A 27971-nucleotide genomic window follows, 5' to 3' on the forward strand; every position below is an offset into this window, starting at 1 on the left:
GTGTTTGTACGTAAAAGAAACCACTTGATACATAATAACGTTGACCACATGTTTTCTTGGCGATTGTCAATGATAAACAGCCCCCATGGGGAATATGGAGTTGGTCTCCATGCGACACGTCGTGACGGCCAAGATCTTCAGATCACTACGGAGTACATTACATTTCTTGGATCTTGATGAAGCTTGAATCGTGAAACTGAGAAGTAAAATGTGGCTAGGCCACGTACAGGTTAAGCTTGTATTAGAAGTGAACTAAAAGGATCGCCCCTTAAACCCAGGTTATTGCCTCACCAAAGCAAACGACCTACCTAACACAGAAAAGTCTGCTACCAACTGAAGTGTCCCGTATTCTCCGTCGCATGATGTCGGTCTTACCGAGCCTGCAACCTCGGGTCCGCAGCCACACATGTCGAGATTTTTCCCCTTCCAGAAATTTTCTCAAGCGGCGCTAGCTGGTCTTCTAGAACAACTTTGCTTTTGTTATTGGTTCGGGAAATGCCCGCCGTGGCAGGGCGCGCCACATGCAAGGGCGCGATTGATGACGATGTCGGACGGTACCCTAGAGAAGAAGAGACACGTGGAATTGATCAGCAGTGAATGTTTCTGTTTTGTTGCTGTTCACATGGCTGGTGGTTGCATTCGTAGTTGATACTGAGTTTTGCGTGGAAAATGATCGGCAGGACTCATTTCTCTTGGAACGATAGGCTTTGCACACCGAGCAACACGAAGGGTTTGAACGGGTTGACGGAGATAAACGCCGTGTTATGGCAGGAAATTACCCATCCAATCGCATGCCCAGACCATAAGGCTGATCCAGCTCTTGGCCGTGCTTAAACAGGCAATTACCCATCCCGTCCATTCGTATACAACGCAGAGGCCAACACTTGTTATTGTCTGGAGTGATAAATCCCTCGAAGCATTGGTAATCAGATAAATGAAGCCAAGGATCTAGACTCTTGTCCGTAGTTTTTACGTCCATGATAATAAATATGCTAGCAAAATGGGCCGATTTCACTTCTCCACTTGCGTCCGTGACCCAGAAATGTCAACGCTCCTTTTTTCTCCATGAAGGACAAGGATATGGGCGGTTGTTATCAATCGTCTAGAATCTGACCTGAAACGGTGCTATCAATTGGTTATCTCGGATTGCAGAAACAGGCGAGATGTGCTTGAGCTTCAACAATCCCCCCAGAAGCGCGGCTGGAGCATTTCAGCGTTGGCTGAGATTACGCGTGGAAGGATGGAAATGGTTGTTTCGCAGTATCGTCGCGTCGATAAGCTTGTTTCAACTGCTAATGCTGCTCAGATGCACGTACAACTTGGCGCATGGTGATGCTCCTTCAGGGTCGTGGATTGATGGCGGTATCCTTTCGGGTATCTCGGGCCCCGTACCAAAGACTGGGAAAAGGTCAGAGAATTATGGAGATTGGAAATGAGTAATCCGGATCCATTGATGGCCCGTGATGACAGTGTCAATCAAGGAAGCAGGACGAGGATGATTGAGTATGGTCATCCTACCCTACGTTTCTTGCACGAAGACGAACATGGTCCAATTAACTACATTACTGCAGTTTGATCTGTATAGTAGGTTTTCTATGGAAGCTCATCGAAAGTGAAAATTGGAGGTCATGCGTAACGAATTGATGGTCCCTTCACAAAGCTGGAGATCACTATGACGTCAAGTCAGTTCAACGCCATACTTGCTCTCCAGCATACGTGACATTGCAATAGAAACATCTTGCTTAACATTGGACCATTTCTCGTCGGCAGGAGATACATAATATGAGTGACCTAAAGAAACCAGAAGTCAAGCCCGTCCCTAAAGGCCATCGATGGATCCTCTTCGTCTCAGGCCCGACAGCATCAGGCAAGACCTCTGTCGCCAAGTTCATAGCAGAGAAACTCGATCTCAAATTCGTTGAAGGCGATGATGTATGTCACCTCCTTTCTCTCTAGAAGCTCACTAACAGCCTCATAGTTCCATCCAAAAACCAACATCGAGAAAATGAGCCACGGCCAACCCCTCACCGACCAAGATCGCTACGGCTGGCTCCAAGCTCTGCATGAACACGCCACCCACCATCCCATCGGCCCAGGAACAGAACATCTCGTAGTCACCTGCTCCGCACTCAAGCGTCAATACCGCGATATTCTGCGTGAAGGATCTGACAAAGCTGGTGATTTGCGAGTTCACTTCTTACATCTTGATGCGCCGGAGGAAGTGCTCACGAAGCGGGCTGCTGCGAGGAAGGGCCATTTTGCGGGACCTGCTCTTGTGCATAGTCAGTTTGAGGTGTTGGAGAGACCGGCGGATGATGAGAAGGATGTTTTGATTGTTAGTGTTGATCAGTCGGTTGAGGATGTTCAGAGGGAAGCGTTGGGAAGGGTTAGGGAGTTGTTGGATGATGATCCTGAGTGATCGGATTATGGAGACAATGGCTTGAGAAAAATTGAAAACCTGTTAGATTCTAAATAGCAGCGAAAAGGTTCTGGGTGCGACTTGAAATTACTTATGGGTTTGGGAGTCTCAGGCTTTGCAGTTGCAGCCTCATCAAGGATCTGAATATTTGCAAGACACCTGCACAAGACTATATCAGCGACTCAGTTAACCGCCGCGTCTGATGTACCTCCGAATTGCAATTAATAAACGAGGTCATAATAAGCTTTTGGACTTTCTGCCAGTTGGTTGCACAATGGCAGCATCCTATCGAAACTCAGATCGCCGTCAAATTAATCTCATAGCCTCATCCTGCAACGCGAATCAACCACCACCAAAATGACCGTGTCTCACCTCATTTCTCAACCACCACTTCCCTCGATAACCAAAAATAAATAACAATGCCGGGTCATCCTTCTTCCTTCAACTCATCTAAAAGATTTTCAATCGACCTTTGTAACATACCACGCTTGATTCATCCATCGCAAAGTATGTTATCCGATGGATGAACTAAGCGTGGTAGCTCGTACTTTGCGATGGATGAATCAAGCGTGGTATGTTACAGAGGCCAATTGAAGATGGGCAAAAACATACAACAGCGGGGATTCGCTGGTCGTCACCGACCCAACTACTAATCCGCCGGTTAGTGGCTTGACTATGGGAGAGCGGACGGGATCCCGTATTTTCCACTACCTTTGGTCGTATGTGATAGTTGTTGTTTGGTTACAGCTTATATTCAGTGGCAGAAACAGCTACCAGGGCTGTCGCGCACCTCAACACCAGCCCACTCGGTCCTCTAGCACAGTAACGACGCCGCCAAAACAACGCTTATCTCTGGTACTCCACCCCGTAGTGATGTAGACCTCAAACTTTCACACCGGAACAACAGTGTAACTGCTCAAGCGTGAGAAAAGCCACCAATTATGGCGAGTGTGCCGCCAAAGGGCTGAGCTGGTAACCGCATCTCAACAACGGCACCAGCGAGATGTTTGCAGCCGAGATGGTGTCTACAGTGTGCAGGGAGATCAGTCAAGGCGCGCTGTCAGGTCCGCGCAACGCTGACAAATCAAAATTTTGCCAATAACTTGCACCAATTAGAACACAGGTTTCGTGGTCTAACGGTTATGACTGCGGATTCTGATTCCGCCAGCGAGGGTTCGACTCCCTCCGAGACCTTTCCTTTTGCACTTCACCATCGTGCCCCTTTTTGTTCTTCATTTTTGTTGTCATGACATGTTCCATTGAGATGATCTCGGTGTTTTCGACCCGTGATGTGAAGTATTGAAAAGCCCCAGCATGATTTCGCAGGATCGCCATTCTGTGCTTGTGAGCAATATGAAGTCGACAATAATGATGAATGCAAGGAAAAGAAAAAAAAGACGCTAGTGCAGGCGAGGATATGCAGACGAAACAGATACCTGGAGTTTGGGTACTTAGAGTCTGATGTAAGGACAAGCTTCAGGAGATCAAGAATACAGAGGATCAAGAATAAAGAGAACAAGGAATTCACAGGGTTCCAATATGGACTACCACAAAGACACCAACAGCTTTTAGTAACAGGTTTGTCTAGATCTTACCCTGTGAAGAACTCAATCAAGCATGTTCTTGCGAACCCCACGATGAACATGCGTCGGCGAGCTGAGAACGCTTGACTTAGGCACTCTAGACCATTCACATGCAGTAATACATGGAAGCTGTCCATTGCTTCTAATGATATTGAGATTTTGTGTCGAATAGACCTTGGCTGTTGAGGCTTCTTTGATTTCTTCATTGTTCTTGGAGAACTTTGTCAGTGTTAGGCACTGAGGATAAAGAACAACGCTGGGTCAGTTCTCCTCTCAGTGCTTCAGCCCTTATAACTCCTGCAAACTGGAAGAGTTGCTACCAAATCTCGATTTGTTAGTTGTCTAAGATATGTTTTCTTTACCTTTGTGTTGCGGCTAAAGCTTCTTTTAACCCCTTAACCTTTTAACCTTATCACAGTTACTTGTCTAAGAAACGAGTACCAAGACAAGAAGGACATAATTGACTGCAGATGTTCTATGTACTTCGAAGCTCCCTTGTACAAAACGATCTCCTAAACAACGACCCCTACTGTTAACAGTTCATCAAATCGATAAAAGAGGTCTAGCCGAAGAAATGAGTTACCGTGACGGCGGCAATTATTCAAATTTCCATTTCACAAACTTATGTGAAGGGCCAAGAATACAACACTTCGAACCGTATTACCTTGACAATTCTCCACGTACAGGGAGCCTCTTCTAGGTGCCCAAAGCTTATTATCTTTCAATTCCTGCTTCTTTCACATTTATGGGCTTCAGGTGTTTTCATGTTGATCTGATGCAGCAAGATAGCCGCCTCGGTATGAGACTTGATATGGGCTGGCGTGTATATGTATCGAGGTTTCCAAGATTGGAGACCATGATATTTTCTCAAACAAATATCTCCTCATGACTCAATATCTTAAAACGCTTGCTATTATGATCCATACCGCCAAGACTACCTATAGCATGCGGTGAGAAGCCAAGCGTAGGAAGCAGGAATATTCCCGAGAACCCAACAGAAACACGCAACAAGGCGATGAAACGATCCACAAATACCCTTATCTCTTCTCCCCTTTGAAGCAACCAAAGAATTGTGATCAGGGACAACCCGAATTTTCATCCTTGCCTCCAAGGAAGAGTCATGGAATACGTAGCATCGAGCACCTCATTCGGCCAACTGCCCTCTACAAAGGGAAAGTTTCAGGAACATCACACCCTCAAAGGGGCAACAATCTTGATCTTGAGATCGCGGCCCAGTTTAAGCGGTTGACAGGCCCATAATTAAGAGATTTTAGCGGCGAAAGTTTGAGGCTGATGAGTCCACACTTGGAGAGAAACCTCCGGTTGACGTTAAAGTGGAGGATAAACGTCATTATTATAAGGGTTGGTTTATATGTACCTGAATCATATAAAAGTTCTGAATCCAGGTTTTACAGTGGGAATGAGCAAGAATCTGCTGAATTTGAGCGTTTACAATGGCTGGACATCAGGAACAGAATCATGATTATTTTTCGAAACCCACGACCCCTTCAACACCGGGCCAGGTGCATCTTGGGAATGTTGCAAGCAGAATTCCCAGCACCATCTCGGACCGAGAAACAGGACATATCGACCATGCAAAGTCAACCCACTCAAGACGGCGTGGACTTCATGGACTACCTTCCAGCTTCATGTCGCGAATGAGCAAGCGGCCAGCTAGCTCACGGCGCTTTACGAGAATGTCCAGTGGCCACAGTATAGCTCGCCCTACAGCACAACAACATGCATCTCAATATCATACATATGCCCCTGCTGAAGAGGGCTACTATGAAGAGAACCCTTGGTTCGGCGAGGCAGGCAAGAAACCCATTTTCAGTCTCGGAAAACCTCTTCCCCACCGCGTTCGTCGCAAGGTGGTGAAACCGATCGGACCGGATGGAAAAGTTGATGAGGAAATGGCCATAGTCAAAGAGGAATCGGAAGATACACCAGCAGGCTACGCTTCACGTACCGCTTCAGGCCAACCACACCGAATGCATACTCAAACCAGTATCGCATCACGCGACATGCAGAACCAGCAGAGTCGAACTACAGCAGCTGGCGTTGCACATAATGAGAAGCGCAATGATGCAGGTCAGCCGGTATTTGACTACATCCCCAGTGAAGCAACACCCGCAGCAACACCATCACATCACGACCCTGCGTCGAGAGTTGCTTCTCATCAGCAAAGTAACAATCAGCCAGATTACAAGATTGATGGCGAACCTTTGGGTCAACAGGAGAGGCCAGAGGTTGAAGCTGGTGAGACTGATCCGAATGAGATGAGGAATTGGTGGGCTAGGATACGAGCCAAACATCCTGAACCACTTGCTGAATTCCTTGCCACTTCTGTTGCGATCTTCTTAGGTCTCACTGGCACTCTGTCTGTGAATCTCTCGGCAAAACAGTCCCAGCCTTATGGTACCTACGAGACTTCTTGTTGGGCGTGGGGCTTCGCATGGATGTTTGGCATTTACCTCGGCGGCGGCGTCTCAGGCGCGCACATGAACCCGACCATTTCTATCTCGCTGTCATTATTCCGTGGCTTTCCATGGCGGCAGTGTTTCATTTACATCGTCGCCCAATTCATCGCTAGCATTGTCGCCGGGGCTTTGGCGTATGGCATTTACGCTGACTCAATCCACTACGTCGACCCTGAGATGGACGGGATGTCAAAGACTTTCTTCTCAACACCTCGAGAATGGGTATCCCTCCAGTCCGCATTCTTCAACCAAGTCGTCGGCAGTGCCATCATGATGATCGCTGTCTTTGCACTGGGTGATGATCAGAACAACCCGCCGGGCGCTGGAATGCATGCTTTGGTACTCGGCTTTCTGGTCACTACTCTCAAGTTCACCCTCGGCTACAATATTGGATCTGCGTTGAACCCTGCCTCCGATTTTGGACCGCGGGTAGTTGCGTATGCGGTTGGGTATCGCGGGTCAAATGTGTTTCATAGCGGATGGTGGTTTTACGGGCCTTGGGCAGCGACGTTGATAGGGTCTATGGTGGGATGTGCGCTGTATGATGGGTTTGTGTTTGTTGGGAGTGAGAGTCCGATTAACTTTCGGTTTAATAAGGAGATTAAGAGCAGGGTGAATAAGTTGTTAAAAGATTAGACTAGCTATAGATTTATACCATTATTCATCACCACCAACTGCCATCGTATGGAATCTCCACTTCGGTCCGCTGGTTCGTCCTTTTATCCAGCATTTATTAGATCTTGCTTGCAAACAACTGAACTTTGGTGTATGCGAGTGACAGAAGTACCCAATTTCAGGCACTCGCCGTGGCACCAGCACTGCTCTTTCGTTGCGTGTCTTCCTCATTCCTGAACTCATACACTCTGCCCTCATGCTCATCCTCGACCAACCAAGCCTTGATTTTGTCATCTCTTCCATGACCCTTCAGGTTCACGCCTTTTGTCGCGACTGCAATCGACGAGAATGTGACCTCCCGCAACTCTTCAACTCCATCTTGCCTCATAGCCTTCATCCCATACGCCACGCCAACAGCAACAATAACAAACGAAACAGCATACACAGTAACAAGAATCTTTCTCTGATAAAAGAAGTATCCCGCCGTCGTCCTTCTGATGCAAGGGTACTCCGTCCCGTTCGTTCCCGGTCTCGTCCCAGACGGTTCATCCGGATTTGCAGCCCACGCTACGATAAGTAACTGTGTATCCGACAACAGCGAAATAAGTAAATTCTCGTACAATCGTCGAATCTGATCCTCAAAATCAGGAACAGGAAGAAACTCATGCCGCCCAACTAACTTCGAAGTCATGATCTCAGTACTCTTTCCTTTATCGGGAAGCGACAAGCCTCCATGCAGTAATTCTCGTAACTTTAGCCCTAGCGAGTGATACGCTGCAATGCGTTGATAATTCCTCCAATCTTTGGGAAGCACGTAATTTTCTTGTGGTTCCGCGACAGTCTTGTCCAACGTTCCGTCGTCAGCTGAGTCGTCCACGTATGTCGTGTTGATGACTTTGCGCAGATACTCCCGATTGGTAACGTTGTACGACTGGAATCCCCTCGTGTATGTAAGGCTTACTGTATAGTTGACCTGCCAGTGCTCGCAAGCCGAAATAACGGGTGTGAAGTCTGTGTCCCATCCTTTTTGGCTGCTATTTTCAGCGTGTTTGACCAGTACGTCGTCGACAGTAACGTAGCCCAACCAGATAATCGGCTCTGTTCTGAAAGCACCAAGATTCTTAGGAAACGGAAGTGTTTGCAATGGTCGACCGTAGTATTTCTCATGCTCGATCTGGCGTTCAGCGTAGTCTCCCTCGTCGGCAATTGAATAGTAAGTATTCCAACCCTCAGGAATCATCCTGCTCATATTGAACGGGGCATCCCTACCGTTGAACTGTTCGAGGGTCGAGTTAGTACCCTTGCCGAGTTGTTCACACTTGTAACCCGGACCGGTGAAGTGGATAATCGTTGAACAATCCCACCCTTTCCCGCAGATTTCATCAGCTACATCGTCTCTTTGAAGTGCCTGTCCTCCAGTAAGAACTCTGGATGCGATCTCTTTGAGGTATGCACTCGGACTGATCCAAAAGTCAAAGACATCTGGGCCATCCTCATCCGGCAAAGTATCGTTGTACCATGATAGTCTAGCACCTTCCATTATCTCATCGCCATCTGCACGTCTTCTGTGAGTCCACTTCTTCTTTGGTTCGTGGGAGAAGTTGAGGGTCCGGACGGAATAGCATGCAGTATTCTCATGCCTGACGACGCTGAGAGTCGCCGAAGTGAAGATCACCACGAGCGGCGATATCCACATGTAAAGAGCGAGAAGCATGACAAACCATGACTTCTTCCAAGCTTCGACATTGAGAAGTTCAATAGCGTTATGTGCTGCGCCAAACAAGGAGTCGATGGCCCGTACGGAGAAGCTCCTCTGGCCCACTGATCTCCAAGTTATCTGCTCATAGGCCAGTGAGATTGCAATGGCAGAGTTTGCTTTCGAAACAAAGGCAAGAGACTGCCCGAGACGAAGCCACCAGATTTGATTCTTGGCTTCTTTACCAAAGAGATGATTATTGAGTGTATCATGACCAACAGCAGCTGCAATGCCAAAGACCAGACAGGCGACCATCAGCCATCTGCTCTTCAGAATGTTCGACCAAGTTGAGGAGTAGTGAGACTCTATAGCTGTAATCCTTTGGTTGGGTTCTTGATGGGGACTCAGAAAGCTAGTCTCGCTGGTTGTCGTGCCCTGCCAGGCTGGAGGGGATGAAGAGTGAAGTAATGGGGAATGCTGCAAGGAGCTGTTCTTGGACGGAGACCAAGTTGATGCCGACGTGACGTCCATTCTCTGGACAGACTCTGAAGGACGAGAGACATCATTCTCCATTTTGAATGGTACTCAATCTGGTTGCAGAACTGAGGGTAAAGATCTACATGGACCTTAAACCGCTGTGCGGCTGGGATGAGCACTAGGATAGAATTTTAAATTACATCTTGGTGAGCTGTTGTCTACGTATCGTGGCTTTTAGAAAGTCAGGTCAGGCTGATACGTACGGACTGTATGCCTAACTCGACAGATAGCTCAGCTTCGGCGCTTTTTGATCTGACATGCAGATGAATACGAGAGTGACGGAACTATAATCATGGCATGTCATGAAACACAGCAGTAACATGGTCCGTTAATCGGGTATTGACCAAGGAACCATCTTCGGCAAAGATTAGTGCATCTATTCTTAGGGCGTATGGGTTACACAGAACGGTGAGCAAGGCTGTTAACCCCCAGCACGCATTGTTATCTCCGTGAAATACGCCCAACTGCTTATAGTACAGCATATTACGACACTTTGTGCGACTTGAGAAAAGAGGAGCAGCTCGGTCTCCGTAAGAGAAACGTGCCCCATGAAACAACGCCATACCATAGCCTCAGCGCGTTATATTCACTCTATATCACCAAGGCATTCTTGTCCTATTTGGGTAGTATTCCTTTTCTCAGACGCATCACTTGCGCCTCGATGCCAGCACAGTCTGACTGGGTGGCGCCTTCGAATGGTCAAAATCGCCAGTCAACTTCTTCAACTTCTCCTCAAGCCTCTTCGAGATCTCCTCATCAACATTTGCCCACATGCCTGTCACACTGTTAGCCCAGTTCCACCAAATCCTTGTGCCATGGAGGTTGCAACTTACGAACTGTTTCCTCTTGAACCTCTGGAAGCGCCTTGTTGACATGGCTAGATAGGTTATTGAGAAAGACTTCATCATCGCCGCTATCCTTGAAGATCTTCCATAGATCACGCGGCTGTTCCCAATCTTCTTCTTCCACGTCGGAGGAGTAGGCTTGGACTCTGCCAACCCATTCGCTGTGTGCCACGTCGGCGGGACCGCTTTTGATCTTGCGGAACGAGGAACGGACTGTATTTGTTAGCATCTTCTTCCAGGCTTTTGTTAAACACATCACATACCGTAATCGGGGTCAGAACCATAGTTCCCGTCAAGGCGCATCGGCCCGTCTCTCTGATAGGGTGAGTATGCATCTAAAGGTCGATTGCATGGAAGTTGCTGATAATTGGGTCCTACACGATATCGTGCAGCATCAGGATAACTGAACATTCTCGCATGGAGCATGATATCAGCTGAGGGAGCAATACCAGGGATCAAAGTCGAAGGTGAAAAAGCAGCCTGCTCGATATCATGGAAGTGATTCTCCGGGTTCTTGTTCAGAACAAGCTTTCCAACTGGAATCAGAGGGTAATCCTTGTGCGGCCAGATCTTGGTGATGTCGAAGATGTTCCACTTGTAAGTCTCAGCCTCTTTGGGGTCCATGACCTGAAGATACATAGTCCACGTCGGATAGTCACCCCGCTCAATAGAGTTGTACATATCCTTGACATGATAATCCGGCTCTTCACCTGCCAGACGAACAGCATCCTCTTGTGAAAGATTCTTGATGCCAGCATCAGGCTTGAAGTGGATCTTGACATACTTGAAAGATCCATCCTCAGGTTTTCCAAACTTGAACGTGTGGTTTCCAAAACCATTCACGTTCCTAAGAGACTCCGGTACACCACGAGGTCCGAACAATTGCATAAGGCAATGAGCGCCTTCTTGATTGTTGTTGTGAAAATCCCAAAACATACTCGCATCAGCGACGGCAGTCTGCGGGTGACGTTTATGAGATCTGTTCAACGAAGGAAACTTTGCTGGGTCACGGATGAAGAAAACGGGTAAGTCGTTCCCGACAAAATCCCAGTTTCCTTCCTCGGTCTTCATCTTGAGGGCGAAGCCTCTGATGTCGCGGAGGGTGTCAGAAGATCCCTTTTCGCCAGCTACAGTGGATAGACGGGCAAGGACTTGAGTTTGCTTGCCAATTCGGCGGAAAGGTGCTGCTGAACACCAGTCTGTGATATCATGGGTGCACTCAAAGTAGCCCCATGCTCCAGCAGCTTTGGCATGAACAACGCTGATATCGTTAGTCAGGTTGAGGTAAAGGACTTGGGAAGACATACCGCTCTGGGATACGCTCACGGGGGAAATGAGCCAGAGTCTCAATCAATTGCGTATCCGCCAGCAACGCAAGCCCGCCTCCTCGAACCTTTGGTCCACGAAGCACGACGGAGGAGGTTGGGTCCTCGACCGGCTTGCCCTCAGCGAGGGTATAAACGGGAGCTTCATTTGACTAGCATTGTCAGCCATACGAAGCGAATAGACCCCCAAAACAATTGATACTCACTTCGGACATTTTTCCTTCACTGACAAATGTTTCGGTGTCGATTGGTCGTTGAAATGCCGGACGCTGTCCTTATATCCGAGACGCCAGCTCCATTGTCGAATTGTGACGTGATTATTATCAACCTGCGACATGAGTCTAAGGCGTCATAGATGGCCTCTGATGACTCCATTGTGAGCACCTAGAAACTTCTTTCAACGGTTCTTGCTCTGTTTGTCTGAAATGACGGACTTTCTGCTGCGGTGCTGGGTTGCATTGCAGGGAGTGAGCGGGTTGAACTTGAGAGACCGCCTAAGCTTGACGATTTTACCGAATGGTACAGAGAATACCAAGCCATTCACTTCTGGTATTGGGAGTAACACCGAAGCTGCGACCGGACTTGCAATTGATAGAGTTCGATGGTTTAGTTTATAAGGATTGACTGTTTGGAAAAGCACCATCTTGGCCTCAACTAGCGTATTATAGCCAAACTTGCAATCAAGTGACCCAAAGTCTAGATCAATCACAAATTCTAATCATCAACATCTCTCGGCTCAACATTCGCAACCTCCTTCTCATACTCCTCCAAACTCATGGGCACAAACTCCGTCGGTCTCGTAATAGGCGTAAACCCCTGCCCATGCTCATCAAACTCCCTCAATCTCTTCCTCGTAGCCTCCCTCTTCGCATTCACACTATAAATTTTAACACGATGACAGCTACTCGTCACATGCAAACTCCAATTCCAGCTATGTCGAACTTCCATGGGCTGCGTGTTCAAACTGTTGTCCCAGCATCGAACGACGAGTTCAGTCCAGCCTTCGTGGTCGCAGGGGACTTTGCCGGTGAAGGTGCGCCAGGCGAATTTGTGCTTGGGGGAGAGGTTCTCGATGGGGACGGCGTACCATACGTAGCCGCCGTCGGAGGATATTTCTACGCGTTCGGGCCATCGGCCGCCGCCTGAGTATGCCCAGCCTGAGAGAGTCAGAAGTGGCACAGTAAGGACTAGATGAGACGTACCTTTGACTTCGATCTCACCATCGTGGACGACAACTTCCTTGTTCCAAGGCGACATGATCGCACTACTGACGGGCATCTCCTGGATCTGAATACCCACTGCAGAATAGTCAGCGTCTATTTCAAGGATCAAAGAAAGTGAGACTTACTGGTTGGAAGCTGGTTGTGTTTTCCAGTCTGCTGCTGAAAGTACAAATACTCCCTACTCTGCACAGGCGCAAGACTAGGATTCTCAATCGCCTTAACCCGATAAAGCCACTTACAACTCCTTGCCCCAATGTACCCAAAGACAACAGCCCTCAAAGGGAAACCGTGAATCTTTGGCAATGGCTTGTCATTCATCTCCCAAGCCAAAATAACTTCGTTCGCCTTGACTTTCGACCAAGGGACTGACACAACGTAGTTCATGCACTGCCCGCCCTTGAAATACGTGTCTGCGCCGTAGAGTTCAAGATGCTTGGCACCATGTTTCAGACCGCCGCAGTACTTGATGACTTTCTTCAGACTGACGCCTGTCCACTTTGCTGTACCTATAGCACCTTCTGCCCAGGGGGCGTTGATCATTTCGTCGCCTTCACCTGGATACTCGACAATTTGTTCGAAGCGACGAGTACCACTGCATTGAATGGTCACGAGTTTGTTTACTCTTGGAAAGAGGGACTCATTTTGTAAGTCTGCTAGAGTGAGCGTCCTGGGGTCATTGACCAGACCGTCGAGACGAATGTCGTAGGCGCTTGCTTCGATGTCAGGAATGCCACCGTGATTTCGGACGAAATGGAGCTCGTTTGGCATGATGTAGTCTTTGGTTAGGAGACTCTTAGGCGCTTCTCCATTGTAGGGAAATTCGAGAAGATGAAGCATTTCTGGGTGTTTTTCCTGTGACAGTTAGTCATCCCTCCTACTCAATCGCTCAGAGGTACTTACCTTGAGAACAGTCTCCCAACTGATCTGGGGCACTTGATTCAAAACCCCTCCAATAGCTTTATGCCATAACTTCCATCGCTTACCCTCAAGAACGGGGTTCGTCGCAGGAAGAGGCTCTAACTGGAACTCAGGCGGAGGGGGAAACGTGAAGCGCGAAAAGCGTTGGTGAGCCTTGGCTTTCTTGTCAGGATAGTCCTCCCACTCAACATAGCCCTTCCAACCGGGCCTTTCATCTTGAACATCCAGGTCTGGATCTTCAGGGATATCAGGACCCTTGAGTTCTTCGTGGTCATTTGGATTGAGCCTATGAGGCTCTGTGTTGACCTGGATACTGCTTTGGTTACGAATTCCCAGACGGGCGGGCTCGAGACCTTGTTCTAGCTTCCACTCATCTGGAACCTGTTGATGGGTTTGTCGGTAGGGAATATCTGGCTGCATTTCGAACCTTTGGTGATTCTGATTAGTTGAGCAAAGAGAATCTCTCTCAAATAGCAAGACGAAAGTTCCTGCACATGCGGCAGGGTTATAAAATTGATGCGATCACAATTATGCAAGTCGCATTCTGTAAAACCTGGGCGGAGACCACAGTGACGCCAAGAATTGATGATAAAATCGTCACCAGTTCAGTATCAAAATCCACCTTCACCAAAGACTCAAGTCCTACTGGCGGAAATACGGCCGCACATCTTTATTCATCGAGCGATGTAACAGTTTATTCAAGCATTTCAATGCACGAAATCTGGCTGACAAATATGTGCTTCGGAGATATGCCCCAGTTCTAGAGTCATTGACGTCGTTGATATGCCGACATTCCGCAAAACCCGAGATTGATGAATAAGCTTGTTTACCGCAGTAAAACTCGTTTATCTTATCAGTAGCGACTGTCAGGGAAGTCATTGCCTGTATTTCGCACTTGGTGTTGTCTAGCGCTTTCTGAGGTCGCTACACCAAGCGCCGCGCCCGAGACAGTCATTAACGGCGTCCCCCAATCCTCGCTGAGACGAAACAATTCTGTCAAAAAATCTATAAAAAGAACTTAATCACCTGTCTCAACATTTTCCATCCTTCACACTTATTTATGCTAACTGCCCAGACCAATCCTCTCCGTGGCGAAACCCGAAACCAGTGATGATCCTGTCCGCTTTAAACCCATTCACATTCCCAACGACCACACTACGCAACCGCCCAGCCACAGTAGAATTCCGATCTTTTTCCAAAACCGGGATTTGAGGAATGCGATTTTCAGGGACGTCCTTTGCATTTTTCTGTGACGCGTGGCGTTGGGAGGATGCAGGAACAGCTTAGGGAATGGCGTAACGGTTAACGGCGGAGCATAGGCCTATTTCACTTTTTCCCGTAGAGAAATTCTAGATGTTGATGGATATTGACTGAATGGATGCATGAAGCAAGGTTCAGAATTGAAAGCCAAACGGTGAGTTTCCTCCGAGGCTGCATTGAACACAGTTACTGGCCATCGTACTGTCTGCTCTGCGATCGCTAAAACGATCGAGACCATTATTTTGCAACAGATGCGCTACCCTACAATTGATGCATTGTCATTGAGCGTGAAATCCATTTTGACTATTCTTAGGTATTGCGAGAGGGTCCATGGTCGTCCCGTGGTATTCCCAGCCCTGGCGGCCATCGTCGCCTAACATGTCTCATATCCAGCCATCTGAATCAATGTATTCACCAGCAAAACACCACTTCAACTACGTAACATCAGAGCCTCATGACAATACCCATTGTCAATTTCCAAGTTTCACACCCCAAAAGTTCAACTCCAGCCATCTTGAGAAACTCATCGCATCAAAAAGTCTTATCCCTTCATCCCCCATGATGCAACCTCACTCATCACCATGTCTCAACTACGCAGCATATGACCAATTCCCAACCACTCTGTAACTTGTGCTCCCACTGAAAAAGCTCACTGTATAACTGTAATACGCACTGAAATCATGTTGGGGCTGGTGTTGAGGCTGGTTCTTCTCCCCTTCACATCCCTTGAAGGGGACTCGTTCTAGCCTGCCGCCCTAACACGAACCCGCAATCCTCCCTAATTCTCGACTGACCTCTCAACCTTGGCACGTCAAAACCAATATTTCACCTCTTAAAAAATCTATAAAACTAATCGAAAGCCTCACCGTTTCTTACCAATTCATTCTCATCACACATTCTTCTACATACATAACAACAGCCTCTTGGCTTTCCTTTTGTTCTCTATCCCTTCAACACCAACTCTCCTTCCACCATGAAACTCTTCAACGCCTTCGCTACAGCGCTCGGTCTAGCTGGTCTAGCCCAAGCTCACATGGAGATGACATATCCTCCCCCCTTCAAGAGCAAATACAACCCTAACGCCGGACAAGACATCGACTACAGCATGACTTCACCTCTCAACGGCGACGGAAGCAATTTTCCTTGCAAGGGATATAACTCTCTTTTCGGCACTCCTGCCGGTGCACCTACCGCTACGTGGCAAGCTGGAAAGTCGTACAGTATCAGCATCGCTGGCGGTGCAGACCACGGAGGCGGTAGTTGTCAGGCCTCACTATCTTTTGATCGCGGCAAGACTTGGGTGGTTATCCAATCGTGGATTGGAAATTGCCCCAAGGCGCCGACTTCGAACTTTCAGTTTACTCTTCCTGTTGATACACCAGCTGGAGAAGCTCTTTTTGCTTGGACTTGGTTTAACAAGATCGGAAATCGCGAGATGTATATGAACTGCGCGGCTATTACGGTCAAGGCTGGAAGTGGAACACCAAAGACACCGCTCAAGAAACGACCTGCTATGTTTGTCGCCAATGTTGGAAATGGATGCGGAACGAAGGAGATGATCGATCTCATGTTTCCTAACCCTGGACCTGATGTATCCCTCACCTCGACAAACACTGGACCGCCGGTCGGTCAGTGCCCTGCTGGTCCAGGAGTACAGTATCCTACTTCTGCTGCTTCTCCGACAAAGACAACTACTACGAAGAAACCGACTACTACCAAGGCCCCTGTGAAGTCCACAACGTAAGTCGCTTCCTCTCTTTGCTTGATCTTGCTAACATGTCTTACAGGCCTGGCGGAGTTTTCATCACTGTTCCTTCAACTACCAAGAAGACAACCCTCAAGTCGACAACTCGCAAGACAACAAGCACCACGACACCGGTCAAGCCTGCACCGACCAAACCCGCCGCTGGCGTCATCACTCCTGGTAAAGCTTGTAAGCCCGAGGGTTACTGGAACTGCATCAAGACAGGAACTGCTTTCCAGCGCTGTGCTTCGGGTACGTGGTCAGTCGCGATGGCTGTTGCGCCAGGAACAAGATGTGTTCCCGGTCAGAGCATGGAATTCACTATCGAGTATGCTTGATGATTTGGTTATGGATTCGTTCTTTGCATTGTCTCTTATGTTTCTTATGTTGGATAACTAGAGTAGAGGATAGGTAATGATGTCTTGAATGAAAATGCAGTCACTGTCCTTAATCAGCCTGAATCCAATCACATGTCCCACTCTGTAAATTCTCCGTTATCTTCAGGGGCCTGCGCCATTTTCCCGCGATGGCTGCGGGGCTAGAAAATCATCCGAATCCACCTTTCCTCAAAATTACTATGCTTCCCGCCTCGGAACATTCGGGTAGCAACGCTAAAACTTCAACTCTTTAATCATGGCGGAACCAGTGACTACTACGCAAGAACCGATCGAGCCTATCGCTGCGGGTGAGCGAGCGGAGGAGGAGGATGAGTTTGAGACGTCGGATTTTGACTCGGCGACTTTGTCGTCTAGTTCGACGAGTTTGAACACGAGTATTTATCAGCATGCTTTTGAGAATGGAAGACGGGTGAGTTCGACGGCTTGGCGAGGTGAGAAATGTGCTGATTTGGGGATAGTATCATCAGTATCGTCATGGAACGTGAGAAGCCTGAAGTGCGTGTTGCGATGGATGGCTGACATGAGTAGATATCCGATTCCCAATGATGATGCAGAGCAGAACCGAGACGATATGAAACACGCCATGATGCTGGAGCTCACCAAGTAGGAAGCAATCATTGCATAATGCAACGACTGAGACACTGACAATTCAAGTGGAAATCTGTTCTTCTCACCCATCGTCGACAATCCCCAAAAGATCATCGATCTCGCAACCGGCACTGGTATCTGGGCCATCGATGGTAGGTCAGACCGCTCTTTCGCATGATCTTGAGACTAATCATCACAGTCGCCGACAAATACCCCAGCGCATCTGTGGTAGGAGTTGATCTCAGCCCAATCCAACCATCATGGGTCCCTCCAAACCTCAAGTTTCTCGTCGACGACATCGAAGACGAATGGATGCACGGCGGCGACTTTGACTTTGTGCATATGCGCTGCATCAGTCCCTGGTTGAAGGACCAAGTCAAGGTCCTGCGTCAAGCTCACGAGTACCTCCAACCTCCCAGCTTCCTTGAATAGAGTCTTACAGTGATGCAGTCACATGAAGCCTGGAGCTTGGATCGAAATCCAAGAACTCGATGCCCGCGCCAACTGCGACGATGGCTCCCTAGCCCCAGACGCCCCTCTGGCTAAATTCTTCGACACCGCCGAGGAAGCCGTAGCCAGCTTCGGCATGAAGTTTCGCGCGGGCGAGAACTTGCGTGAACCTCTTGAGAAAGCTGGCTTCACCAACGTATCCCGTAAAGTCCTCAAAGTCCCCATCGGAACATGGGCAAAGGTAAACGCCAGCTTTCTTTCTAAGCCGAACATGCTAACTCTCAGCAGGACAAGAAACTTCGGCTCATCGGATTGTACCTCAAGACTGCTGTCAACGACATGTTCGGAGCCATGGCTGCTAAGCCACTGCGCAAGATTCTGGAGCCCGAAGAGATCGAGGTCTTCTTGGCTGATGCGAGGAAGGATCTGAATAATGTGAATATTCATTCTTATGAGAAGTATTACTTCTGGATGGGACAGAAGGCTCAAGAGTAGAGGGGTTGGATAGATAATTGCGGATAAAAAAGCCTTGGAAAAAGTTGTTGCGATCTTGTTGTTCTGTAGCCACGCGTACTTTGGAGTCACCTGGTAAAAAAAAATGTCTGAGATATCTCTCTCCGTCAATACCAGCTCGAGTTACTGCAACATATCGCCTTTTATCAAAGCAAAATTGTCAGATCATTCCAGGGGCTCCTTCATGGCGATTGGCTCATGTTCTTGGCATCTTTCAGCCTCATGCACTGCCAAAACCCCGCACCAGTCACTCACCTCATAATTCTATGCGAGATCGACACACCAACACCCCAACGACTTGACATCTAGAGATGGATCCTATCGGTGTTGCATCCAGTGTCGTCTCGCTTATCACAACCGCTGTATTATTTCGCAACTACGTCAAAGGAAGAGAAGGACTCCTTGACAGGCAGAAATGGAAGAACAGTATACGCCTTGGTCCTAGCGAGAAGCGATTCAATGGGGCTTGCGATATTGCAGTTGGAGGAGAGTCGCGTTGGCAATACCTTTGGGACGATGAAGTGGAAGCCGTACCACAAGGCGAGACAAGACATCATCTACCTCCGCAGACGAATCAGAGTATACGACTGGAGGTGATAGAAGAAGGATCTGATGGTCCTCAGGACACCTTTCCAGTTGCTACGGGGTTCATGCAACTTTCTAAGCAATGGCAACGAGCTTACTCGGACGCATCGTATCATATCACAACGTATGAGACTGCATGGCCCGTCAAAGTCACAAGATTCATCAAGGTTTGGGAAGAGGACCAGAAGAAATGCGGTAAGTCTCTGTTGAACTGTATGGACTGAGTTTTAACACTATCAGTTCTCATCACATGCGATACGTATGCACGGAAACAACCCAGCGATGGTTTCTCAGACTTCTATGCCGCAAAGCAAATCAGGATACAAATCAAGTTACTAGATGCATCTTACATCACCGTTCGATCCAAGGATAACTGGAAGCAATTATTCCTTCTACAGTTCCACCACGCATGCCTGAAACTCTTTATCGCATTCCTCAACGCCTTGGAATCAGATGAAATCGACCATGCAGATGATGCAACCACGGATCCCAGCTTAGCCGAGCTTCGACAATGGAACTTAAAAACAATCACCAAGCGGTCGTACGAGTACCGAGATCTTGCAGAGATGGGCCGCAAATTGATATCCACCACGGAATCTCTGATTGATGTTGTCAGATCAACGCCTCCAGTCGTCGACTCATCAACTCATGCGAACAAGTTGATGGCCATTGACATGGAACTACGAGGGTACTGCCGAGAGGCGAACGAACAACTTCAGAAGTTCTCAGATCGATTGGATCACGATCTCAAGTATCTTGAACTCGCTCGGAACATTAATCAGACTAGGGGCGTTCAACAACTTACCCTCTTAGCCACCATCTTCCTACCTTTGTCGCTCGCCGCTGGTGTTCTTAGCATGCAAACGAGATTCAAAGACCTTGGAACACTACTTTACGACTTCTTTGGCGTGGTGGTACTCCTCGCAGCTATCGTTCTCATCATCATGATCCTGTTGAGCCTTATGACTGTTTTGAATGAATTGGATAGTAAATTTCTTCGGATTCAAGGTTACAGAGAGAAATTTCGAGGAAAGGTGCTGTTCACGATCAACATCGGGCTCTTTGTATTCGGGTGTCTGGTATTATCGTCTTTCTTGGTTGGAATGTTCAAGGACGTTTCGCTTGGTGCTAAGATATTGGGATATGGTGTTGCAGCGATATGTGGTGTATGGATAACAGTGTTTCTGTTAGTTATTGGGGGCATTCTGACTTTGGATCTATGGATTTGGTAAGGGGGTGCCAGTCAAGGCGAGAATACGTCCATGAACAAGAACACTGGAGGTTAAAGTTATGAATGCTGTTCTGTACCGTTACCTTGAACAGACCAAGTGCAAAAAAAACAACGAGAGTACAGTTAAATAGATGGTCAGCATCTCCTTTTTAACTCGATTGATACATGGGCTGCTCCCATCTTTTTGCATCGTTACAATTTACGAGGGCCTCTGATGTAACTGGCAGATATTTAGCCGCTATTTATCCGACTATTACTGCCCTGCCATATTGAGCGACGAAAAGTTAGTGCCACATCCCACCTCTCTTGTCGCTTTCTACATCAACATCTTCTCGTCTGAAGTCAAAGCAACCACCATCATGGAGTTATTGGAAAGCCTTGCAGGCCCCTTTATGCACACAATACTATGTGGTGGGCACCGCCCCCAGCGTCCCCTGAATCCAGAAGATCGCCCAAATATACCCATCCCGGCAAACGATCTCGACGCAATCGTCACTGAGCTCAGCCACCGCGGTGACTTCACCCACGCGGAGTGGGGAAAATGCTTGGCCAAACTGGAAGACCTCAAGGCCGAACACCCTGAGCCCGACCTCTTCGCGGTGCTCGATGCCATGGAACTTGCGTTTCGCGAGTTGGTGGTAGACTTGAAAACCATCTCTGATCTGAAACAAGACGCCGAACAAGACTCGAGCGTTCTCCTCTACCCGGAGCTTGATGTTCAGGGCTAGGCGCCCTCCATCATGGCCCGCATAATTGGAGTAGATAATGCCCCTGACCTTCCTGGTGAGTACTGGTAGAAAGACTATGGAAAGCAGGCCATTGCTAACGAGATCATGCACTAAGTCATCGGCTGCTTTTACCGCGAGATCGGCGAAGCGAAGAACATTCTCTTCGGAGAAGCGGCAGACAAAGATGGCCATCCCATCGAAAAATACATCGGCATTGTGAAACTACACACACTGGCTCTTCCACAACTTGGAACCTTCCTGGCTATGCAGAACAACGGAGCCATTACAATTGCCATGATATTCCAAATCCTCAAACTGCATGGAATTGTCGAGAACAAGGGAGAGGGAGAGTGGCTTCGACCACTGAAAGAAACTCTTGGAAACTCTCTCTATGAGCAGATTATGGAGGCTCACAAGGGTTGATTAGGCAAATCTGGGCACAGAGGAGTAACTTCAAGAACAAAGTGAAAAGGGAACCTTTCGGATTTACGTCTTGAAAATACAACCAGTCATAAACACACTAATAAAAGAGCTCTTCAGCTATTAGTTCAAAGTCACATATAAAAGACCCATAAGGTCCTTCTTGTTCAAAAGTGAAGCAATTCACAGATCAGATCTAAGCACCAAGCCTCAGCGAGGTCAGCAGCCAATCAGGTCGCCCGCGGGAAAGTCCTTACGGACCCGAAGGCAACGGATGGGGTTGCCCTCCGCTTGAGGAGGCCCCCAGCAAAGCCGGCTGCAGGACCCCCAGAGGGTAGTCATGAAATATACCCTTCATGAAGATTCAAGAAACTTCTCTCTTTACGCACTGAAGATAGCTTCAAGAAGAGATATGGCAAGAAGAGGCACAGCAAGACGAGGTACAGCGAGAGGTGAAAGAAGAAGACCGTGGGGTCAAGCTAGGCGGAGGCATTTGCCTCGCCTATGATGATAGCAGATTATCAGCATCAGGGTCTTGTATCTGTTTTGAATACAGGACGATGGATATTGACATTTTGGACTCGGGATATGGTGCTGGACTGGTTTGATGATGGATGGCATGGTCTGTTGCTGATTGGCTGGCTAGAAAGATAAGCGTTAAGATCCAAAAACCTTAAACAAATTCGAGACCATTCCTCCCAAAACCTTATTCCCATGGAATGTGAGAACGACTGGGATCTCGACCTTCATTTTGCATGCTCTTTCGAGAGATCTTGGCGAGGAGAAATGGAAGCGCTAAACCTCTTCCTACGCTGACTGCAACACAAACAATACTTGTCGACGATTGGCTCCCCAAAGCAAACAAGCCCAAACCGCATTCGTTCTAAGCCGCATGTCAGCCCCACCAAAACCAGTTTCTTTATCGTGTTACCAAACGCGCCTCGTTTCCCAAAAGTTCCCCTCAATCCCCCTTTTCGCTGTTTGTTGACTCAAATTCCACATCACTCGCAGAGAACCAGAAGCAAAACATAACCCAACCCTTGCAGATACTGTTGGTCACAAACTGCACAATGTCTGATCAACCCTCTTCTCCTGCGGCTGCTGCTCCTGCTGCGGCTCGGTCCGACCTAGCGCCGGCCGTTGAGTCAGCTCCGGCGCCGCAGCCTGAGTTAGTTCCCGCTGCTGATCCACAGGTGAGTTTAGAGCACTTCTCGTATTCAATACGTATCTCGCTAATGCTGTCAGGATGGTGATGAGAGTGAGACCGACTCGGCTGTTGGTGATGATGCGTATGGTCCCTTGCCGATACTACCTCACAGCTGCTGACCATTCTGCAGAGCGAGCTCCACTGCTTCTATCACCTCTAGCATTCTTGAGTACCGTACTATTCAGGGCCGAACGTTCCACAGTGATAGACATCCTACTGAGTACTTTACTCCCAACGATGAACAGCAGTCTGCGTCCATTGACATCAAGTACGTTATATCCTACAGAGACCCCACCCTGCTGACAACATGTAGCCATCAGGCTTTGACTCTGCTTCTCGGTGGAAAGCTTTTCCTTGCTCCTATCAAGGACAATGTTCAGGTAAGTGTATCCATTATTGGTCATATGACGTGCTCACACCAATTAGAAAGTACTCGATGTAGGAACCGGAACAGGTGAGACTTGCATGCATATCGTACGTTGACTTGACTAATCACGTATAGGTATCTGGGCAATGTAAGACATTAGAACCCTCCATCATAATGATTACTCACCGATGTAGTGACTTTGCAGACGAGTACCCCGAAGCTGAAGTCATCGGCTCCGATCTGTCACCCATCCAACCCAGGTACGCCCCATCACTCCCCTTCTGACCATCTCACTCATTCTTTCCAGCTGGGTCCCTCCGAACGTCAAGTTCGAAATCGACGACGCCACCCTCCGCTGGACATGGGACAACAACACCTTCGACTTTATCCACATCCGCTATCTCTTCGGCGCCATCAAAGACTGGTCGTCTCTCTTCAAGGAAGCATACCGCTGCTGTGCCCCCGACGGCTGGATCCAATCCGGCGAAGCAGACGTTCACATCCGAAGTGACGATGGAACAACTGATGATCTTGATTGCTTGAAGCTCTGGGCGAAGCTCTTCACTGAGGGCGGCGCTGCGCTTGGAAACCCCTTCTTCGTGCAGGAGGGTGATTTGCAGGAGAAGGGGATCCAGGCTGCTGGATTCACTGACATCAAAAGCATTGAGTACAAGGTGAGTTAAACTGAGAGGATGGTGTGGCAAGGCTGACGGTGTAGTTCCCTATTGGTGGTTGGCCCCGTGACCCTAATCTCGCTGCGGTTGGTAACTACGTCCGCGCGACTCTCGAGAACGATCTCGAAGGTATGTCTGCTAACCCGGAACTCTCCCTCTCATCACTAACATTATCCCAGGCTACACCCTTCTCCTCTGGAAGACGATCCTTCAGTGGCCCGAGGACGAGTATCAAGTCTTCCTCATGGAGATGCGCAAGTTTCTTAAAAACCGCAAGCTTCACCCTTACATGACTGTCCGCTACGTCTACGGTCGCAAGGCAGAGGCTACTTAAGGATTCTTCGCGTACGATCAAGCTTCATGAATCGTCATAGAAAATATCGTTGGTGGGAGGTCATTTGTATTTGAGCATGAGATTATTATTGGATAACGCCTACAGCATACGTATAAATAGTTGTTTCCTATATTTTGAATTTGCATTGTATTTGCCTCGCTCGTCTGCGTTTCTTTCCTTCTCCTTTTCTTGACTCGCGTCAAGTATCACATTGCGAATTGTGCTATTAACTACAGTACCTTATGAAGAGAAACGGCCCAGCGTGAGGGAACGCCAGATGACGCACGTCTTTGTCACAATTAACGCACCTACATGTCTCACGGAGGAGAGCCCGGCGCCTCATCTAAGTAAACGAAGAGCGGGGAGTGTAGCCTGTATCTCCAATAGTTGCTAACAGGCTCGTGTTTGTGTAAACCATATCAATGTCTCGGCAAGATGTATCAAGGCAACAATCAAGCTTCCTTCTTTCTATGTTATGGTCACAACGCCCACAAACACGTCATTTGAGTCTGAAACCTCCCTTGACTTGTGTACTTGCCTCCGGGTCTCGTCGGTTCTTCCGGAAGTTGCATCAGCATAGTAAGAGCCTCGATTCTTGATCTTATGCCACACGCCAGAACTAATGTTGTTAATAGCGGAAATATTAGCGTAAGCCTTAGTGATCCAACTTTCGTAAAACTGCGATCTGCTTGAAAGTGATGCGGGGGCGTCACCTTGAACTCCAGTATGCCCTCAATCGTACGGTCATGCTCCCTTAGGACAGATATCTGACAGCTGCGGGAAAGCCTACAGTTATGATATGGTTTATGAGTCAATGTGCAGTCTTTTACTTAACAAGGTGTCGACTTGGCTTGCGACTCAACCATCATACGGTTACCATCATTGAGGACCTAGGCAATTCGCGATTTTACCTGGACGACGGTGCCCGGGGCTTGATCGTTGAGCCAAATACCATCATCCATATAATACACGTTGCATCTACCTATTATTGTTAATATGTGTACATCTTCATACTCGACGTTGAAGCTTGGAAATTGTTTGATGGGTTTTTGTAAGAGTATGCTGCATCTTCATTGGCCCGCTCGGAAAATGAGCTTCGCCATTGGTTTATTTACGCCGATACAGTCAGACCCGACCCTCTGGACTCATGGAGGTGAGAGCTCATCAAAATCGAGTTTATTTTGATCAAAAGTTCATCTCGGTGGATATTTCGGATTCTCAGGCTTCTGACTGGTTCAACTTCACTCAGTGAAAACCCTCCGCCCAGAAGTCCAGTTTAATGAGTAAATAACTCGTCGAAGGCGGTACAGGTTCCCCCTTATGTGCCGCGAGATAACATGAAACGGGTTACATCTAAAGACAGATCGGCGTCTAGTGCTGACAAGACAAGGCATATCGGCATGAATCACTCAATATTGAAGTGTATCCATGTTATCTCGATCGAGATCAATCGCTAATAAAATCAAGTCCTCTGATCAACTGATAAAGGGCCAGACTTCATCTTCTCCTACCCTGCCGGGCATACTAATCACAGTTACATCTATTTTCACTCATGATTCCCACATTAAAGGATAATTGAGTTCCTCAATAACTTATATCTTCACTACGATGACGAATAACACAATCTTCATGTCCCCCCAGGAGTCGGAGCGTATTCAACGCACAGTCCAAGACGTTGCGAGGCAATGTGAAGAACAGTCGGGCCAATCGAGGGAACCTACAGACCCCAAGTCCTTGGTCGAGCAGGCTATCTCTACTTCACTCGTGCAAGAGATGTCTTCTGGAGCTTTTGGGTTTGGTGCGCCGAGGGAAAGTCGAGAAACTATGGCAGCTTATGGTATAGGCAAGCCATATCCCCCCAGTACAGCCAGACTTGCAGATCTACAACCAATGAGCATCAAGAACCTGAGAATAGAAACGCACCACCGGGGCTTCTTTCTTTCGTTGCGTCGTGTGTCACCTGTAGTTGTACTTCAGGCATCCTCCTGGACTGTCGTTAAAGGCCAGTCATCTGACGAGGTGGAGCGGCTGGAGGTCTTTCTTCATACATCGCAGTACGGTGACAATGTCCTAGACATAGCTTCTGATCTGGTGATCAAAGAGCCATACTACACTCTCAATGCTCAAGGAGAACGCACAATTCGAATAGATCATCCATCAGATCTCATCATTGGCGCGATCTCCGAGAACCCAGAGTCGTGGCGGCACAAGGAATATTACTCTGGGAGACCGGATCCTTTGTCTCCGGAAGAGTACAAGAAGAAAGGCAACTTTGCACTTCTCAAGAAGAAGAACTACGCCGAAGCATACTTCTGGTACACAGAAGGTTTGAAGCTGGTGGAGAGTGACGAAGGAAGCAAGACACTACGCAAAGACCTGCACCGCAACCGAGCTCATGTCAACCTTCAGCTTCAGAGATTTGACGAAGCAATTTCGGATGCCTTAGACTCCATGGCCAATGGAGAGACTGAAGAGCTCAAGGCTCTTGATGGCAAAGCATATCATCGTGCTGGCCTGGCGGCACATGCTCAAGGCGAGTTCCTCAAGGCTCGACGCTACTTCGAGCAGCAAGAGATACTTCAACCGGATGACCAGCAACCCAAGCTACATCTACGAAATGCCAATGCAAGACTGCAAGAAGAGACTAACGGGACCTACAACATGAGCAAAATCGTGGGCAATTTGTCCAAGACAGGGGGTAGACCTGGTACAGCCTCGTACTACGGTCCAACAGAGATCAAAAACAGCCCCGGAGCTGGTCGCGGTCTTTTCGCAACCCGAGATGTCGAACCAGGCGATATCATCCTGTGCGAGAAAGCGTTCTGTGTGGCCTGGAGTCACGAGGCTGAAACATTCACAGCCCTGGCGTGCGACCTTAGAGAAGACGCTGCAATCAAGGTCTTCCCTGCTGGCTTGCATAAAGCTGTTGTGAGAAAGCTTCTCAATAATCCATCTCAGGTCGAGAAAGTACTTGGTCTCTATGGAGACTACCATGGACTTGGCACAGAATTGAAGAAAGTCGATGGTTCGCCCATAATCGATACGTTCCAGATACACGATATCATACAGCGCAACGCCTTTGGGCTGGGTCAACAAACCGAGGATGAGGATGTAAGCAACGCTAGTACCGGTCTTTGGATACGGGCATCTTACATCAACCATTCTTGTATTCTCAATGCGAAGAAGGATTACATTGGTGATCTCATCATCTTTCGCGCTATGAGAAGAATTGCGGCTGGTGAAGAGATCACCCACAGTTATGATGGTTCCAGTGACTATGACACAAGAAAGTCAACCATCCAGAGAACCTGGAACTTTGAATGTCGCTGTCAGCTTTGTCTTGTCGAGGGAGCAGAGAGCGAAGATGTCAGGGAGCGAAGGCGGCAGGCTGAAGAGAAGGCAAACAACTTTGCAGAATCAAATGACCCGTATGGCACTAGTAGAATCATGGTGAGAAGGGCTAAGATGCTACGTCAGACACTCAACGAGACGTACGATGAGAAGAAGTATAAAGGACTACCGCGTCGGCCACTTTCGATGATAGACGAGTGGCTTCGGATAGCTAGTACCAGTTAGTTATCACATGTCAAGAAATGCAAGAGGCACTCAAAGTCCGAGCTAAGATATCTCAATGTTAAATCGTACGATGTAGCTCTGTCCATGGCGTTTCCTCTGTCTCGCAGGTCGTTTTCGCTCAACCGTCTGCTAAAGTTATTCAGCGGTTAAGCATTACCAAGGTATACAACTCGACTGTTTGAGCTAAATCTTAGTGCGCAATACGTGGCCTTCTTACAGTAAGATATAAGTTCCTTGTTCTTGCAAAGACCAAGA

At 48.1% G+C, this 27971-nt stretch overlaps 9 protein-coding genes and 1 non-coding gene across 10 annotated transcripts; 7 read left to right on the top strand and 3 right to left on the bottom strand.

Moving 5' to 3' along the window:
• Positions 1–1782: 1782 nt before the first annotated feature.
• BKA55DRAFT_521803 (P-loop containing nucleoside triphosphate hydrolase protein) lies at positions 1783–2419 on the top strand (the record flags this gene model as incomplete). The annotated part of the gene is made up of 2 exons (XM_046188538.1): positions 1783–1917; positions 1979–2419. 2 exons carry the CDS (start codon positions 1783–1785, stop codon positions 2417–2419), a joined length of 576 nt encoding a protein of 191 aa, XP_046044784.1.
• Positions 2420–3541: 1122 nt separating this feature from the next.
• Positions 3542–3613, top strand: BKA55DRAFT_t271. Its single transcript has one exon. It is a non-coding gene; the product is annotated as a tRNA-Gln (tRNA).
• A 1843-nt stretch (positions 3614–5456) lies between these two features.
• BKA55DRAFT_521907 (aquaporin-like protein) lies at positions 5457–7118 on the top strand (the record flags this gene model as incomplete). Its single annotated transcript, XM_046188544.1, has 1 exon — positions 5457–7118. The coding sequence occupies one exon, from the start codon at positions 5457–5459 to the stop codon at positions 7116–7118; it is 1662 nt and encodes a 553-aa protein (XP_046044785.1).
• Positions 7119–7275: 157 nt separating this feature from the next.
• BKA55DRAFT_544205 (uncharacterized protein) lies at positions 7276–9366 on the bottom strand (the record flags this gene model as incomplete). Its single annotated transcript, XM_046190678.1, has 1 exon — positions 7276–9366. The coding sequence occupies one exon, from the start codon at positions 9364–9366 to the stop codon at positions 7276–7278; it is 2091 nt and encodes a 696-aa protein (XP_046044786.1).
• A 611-nt stretch (positions 9367–9977) lies between these two features.
• Positions 9978–11715, bottom strand: BKA55DRAFT_695201 (catalase-like domain-containing protein; the record flags this gene model as incomplete). The annotated part of the gene is made up of 5 exons (XM_046200131.1): positions 9978–10105; positions 10164–10388; positions 10439–11436; positions 11483–11652; positions 11707–11715. The coding sequence occupies 5 exons, from the start codon at positions 11713–11715 to the stop codon at positions 9978–9980; spliced, it is 1530 nt and encodes a 509-aa protein (XP_046044787.1).
• A 499-nt stretch (positions 11716–12214) lies between these two features.
• Positions 12215–14061, bottom strand: BKA55DRAFT_544207 (Oxidoreductase, molybdopterin-binding domain-containing protein; the record flags this gene model as incomplete). The annotated part of the gene is made up of 4 exons (XM_046190679.1): positions 12215–12657; positions 12703–12798; positions 12849–13575; positions 13624–14061. The coding sequence occupies 4 exons, from the start codon at positions 14059–14061 to the stop codon at positions 12215–12217; spliced, it is 1704 nt and encodes a 567-aa protein (XP_046044788.1).
• Positions 14062–15874: 1813 nt separating this feature from the next.
• BKA55DRAFT_597969 (S-adenosyl-L-methionine-dependent methyltransferase) lies at positions 15875–18576 on the top strand (the record flags this gene model as incomplete). Its single annotated transcript, XM_046196149.1, has 7 exons — positions 15875–16641; positions 16689–16904; positions 17533–17646; positions 17698–17783; positions 17831–18032; positions 18082–18322; positions 18370–18576. 7 exons carry the CDS (start codon positions 15875–15877, stop codon positions 18574–18576), a joined length of 1833 nt encoding a protein of 610 aa, XP_046044789.1.
• A 329-nt stretch (positions 18577–18905) lies between these two features.
• On the top strand, positions 18906–21657 carry BKA55DRAFT_708962 (uncharacterized protein; the record flags this gene model as incomplete). The annotated part of the gene is made up of 4 exons (XM_046200753.1): positions 18906–19374; positions 19420–20166; positions 20759–21126; positions 21277–21657. The coding sequence occupies 4 exons, from the start codon at positions 18906–18908 to the stop codon at positions 21559–21561; spliced, it is 1869 nt and encodes a 622-aa protein (XP_046044790.1). The 3' UTR covers positions 21562–21657.
• Positions 21658–22425: 768 nt separating this feature from the next.
• On the top strand, positions 22426–24408 carry BKA55DRAFT_579809 (S-adenosyl-L-methionine-dependent methyltransferase). Its single transcript, XM_046193914.1, has 10 exons — positions 22426–22751; positions 22804–22847; positions 22896–23033; positions 23079–23145; positions 23192–23219; positions 23268–23280; positions 23327–23392; positions 23440–23806; positions 23851–23935; positions 23986–24408. The coding sequence occupies exons 1-10, from the start codon at positions 22629–22631 to the stop codon at positions 24138–24140; spliced, it is 1086 nt and encodes a 361-aa protein (XP_046044791.1). The 5' UTR covers positions 22426–22628; the 3' UTR covers positions 24141–24408.
• A 1340-nt stretch (positions 24409–25748) lies between these two features.
• BKA55DRAFT_544212 (uncharacterized protein) lies at positions 25749–27716 on the top strand (the record flags this gene model as incomplete). The annotated part of the gene is made up of 1 exon (XM_046190680.1): positions 25749–27716. The coding sequence occupies one exon, from the start codon at positions 25749–25751 to the stop codon at positions 27714–27716; it is 1968 nt and encodes a 655-aa protein (XP_046044792.1).
• Positions 27717–27971: the final 255 nt, after the last annotated feature.

This window comes from Fusarium redolens (assembly GCF_020744475.1).
Source record: "Fusarium redolens strain MPI-CAGE-AT-0023 chromosome Unknown BKA55scaffold_17, whole genome shotgun sequence".
Taxonomy (NCBI): Eukaryota; Fungi; Ascomycota; class Sordariomycetes; order Hypocreales; family Nectriaceae; genus Fusarium; species Fusarium redolens.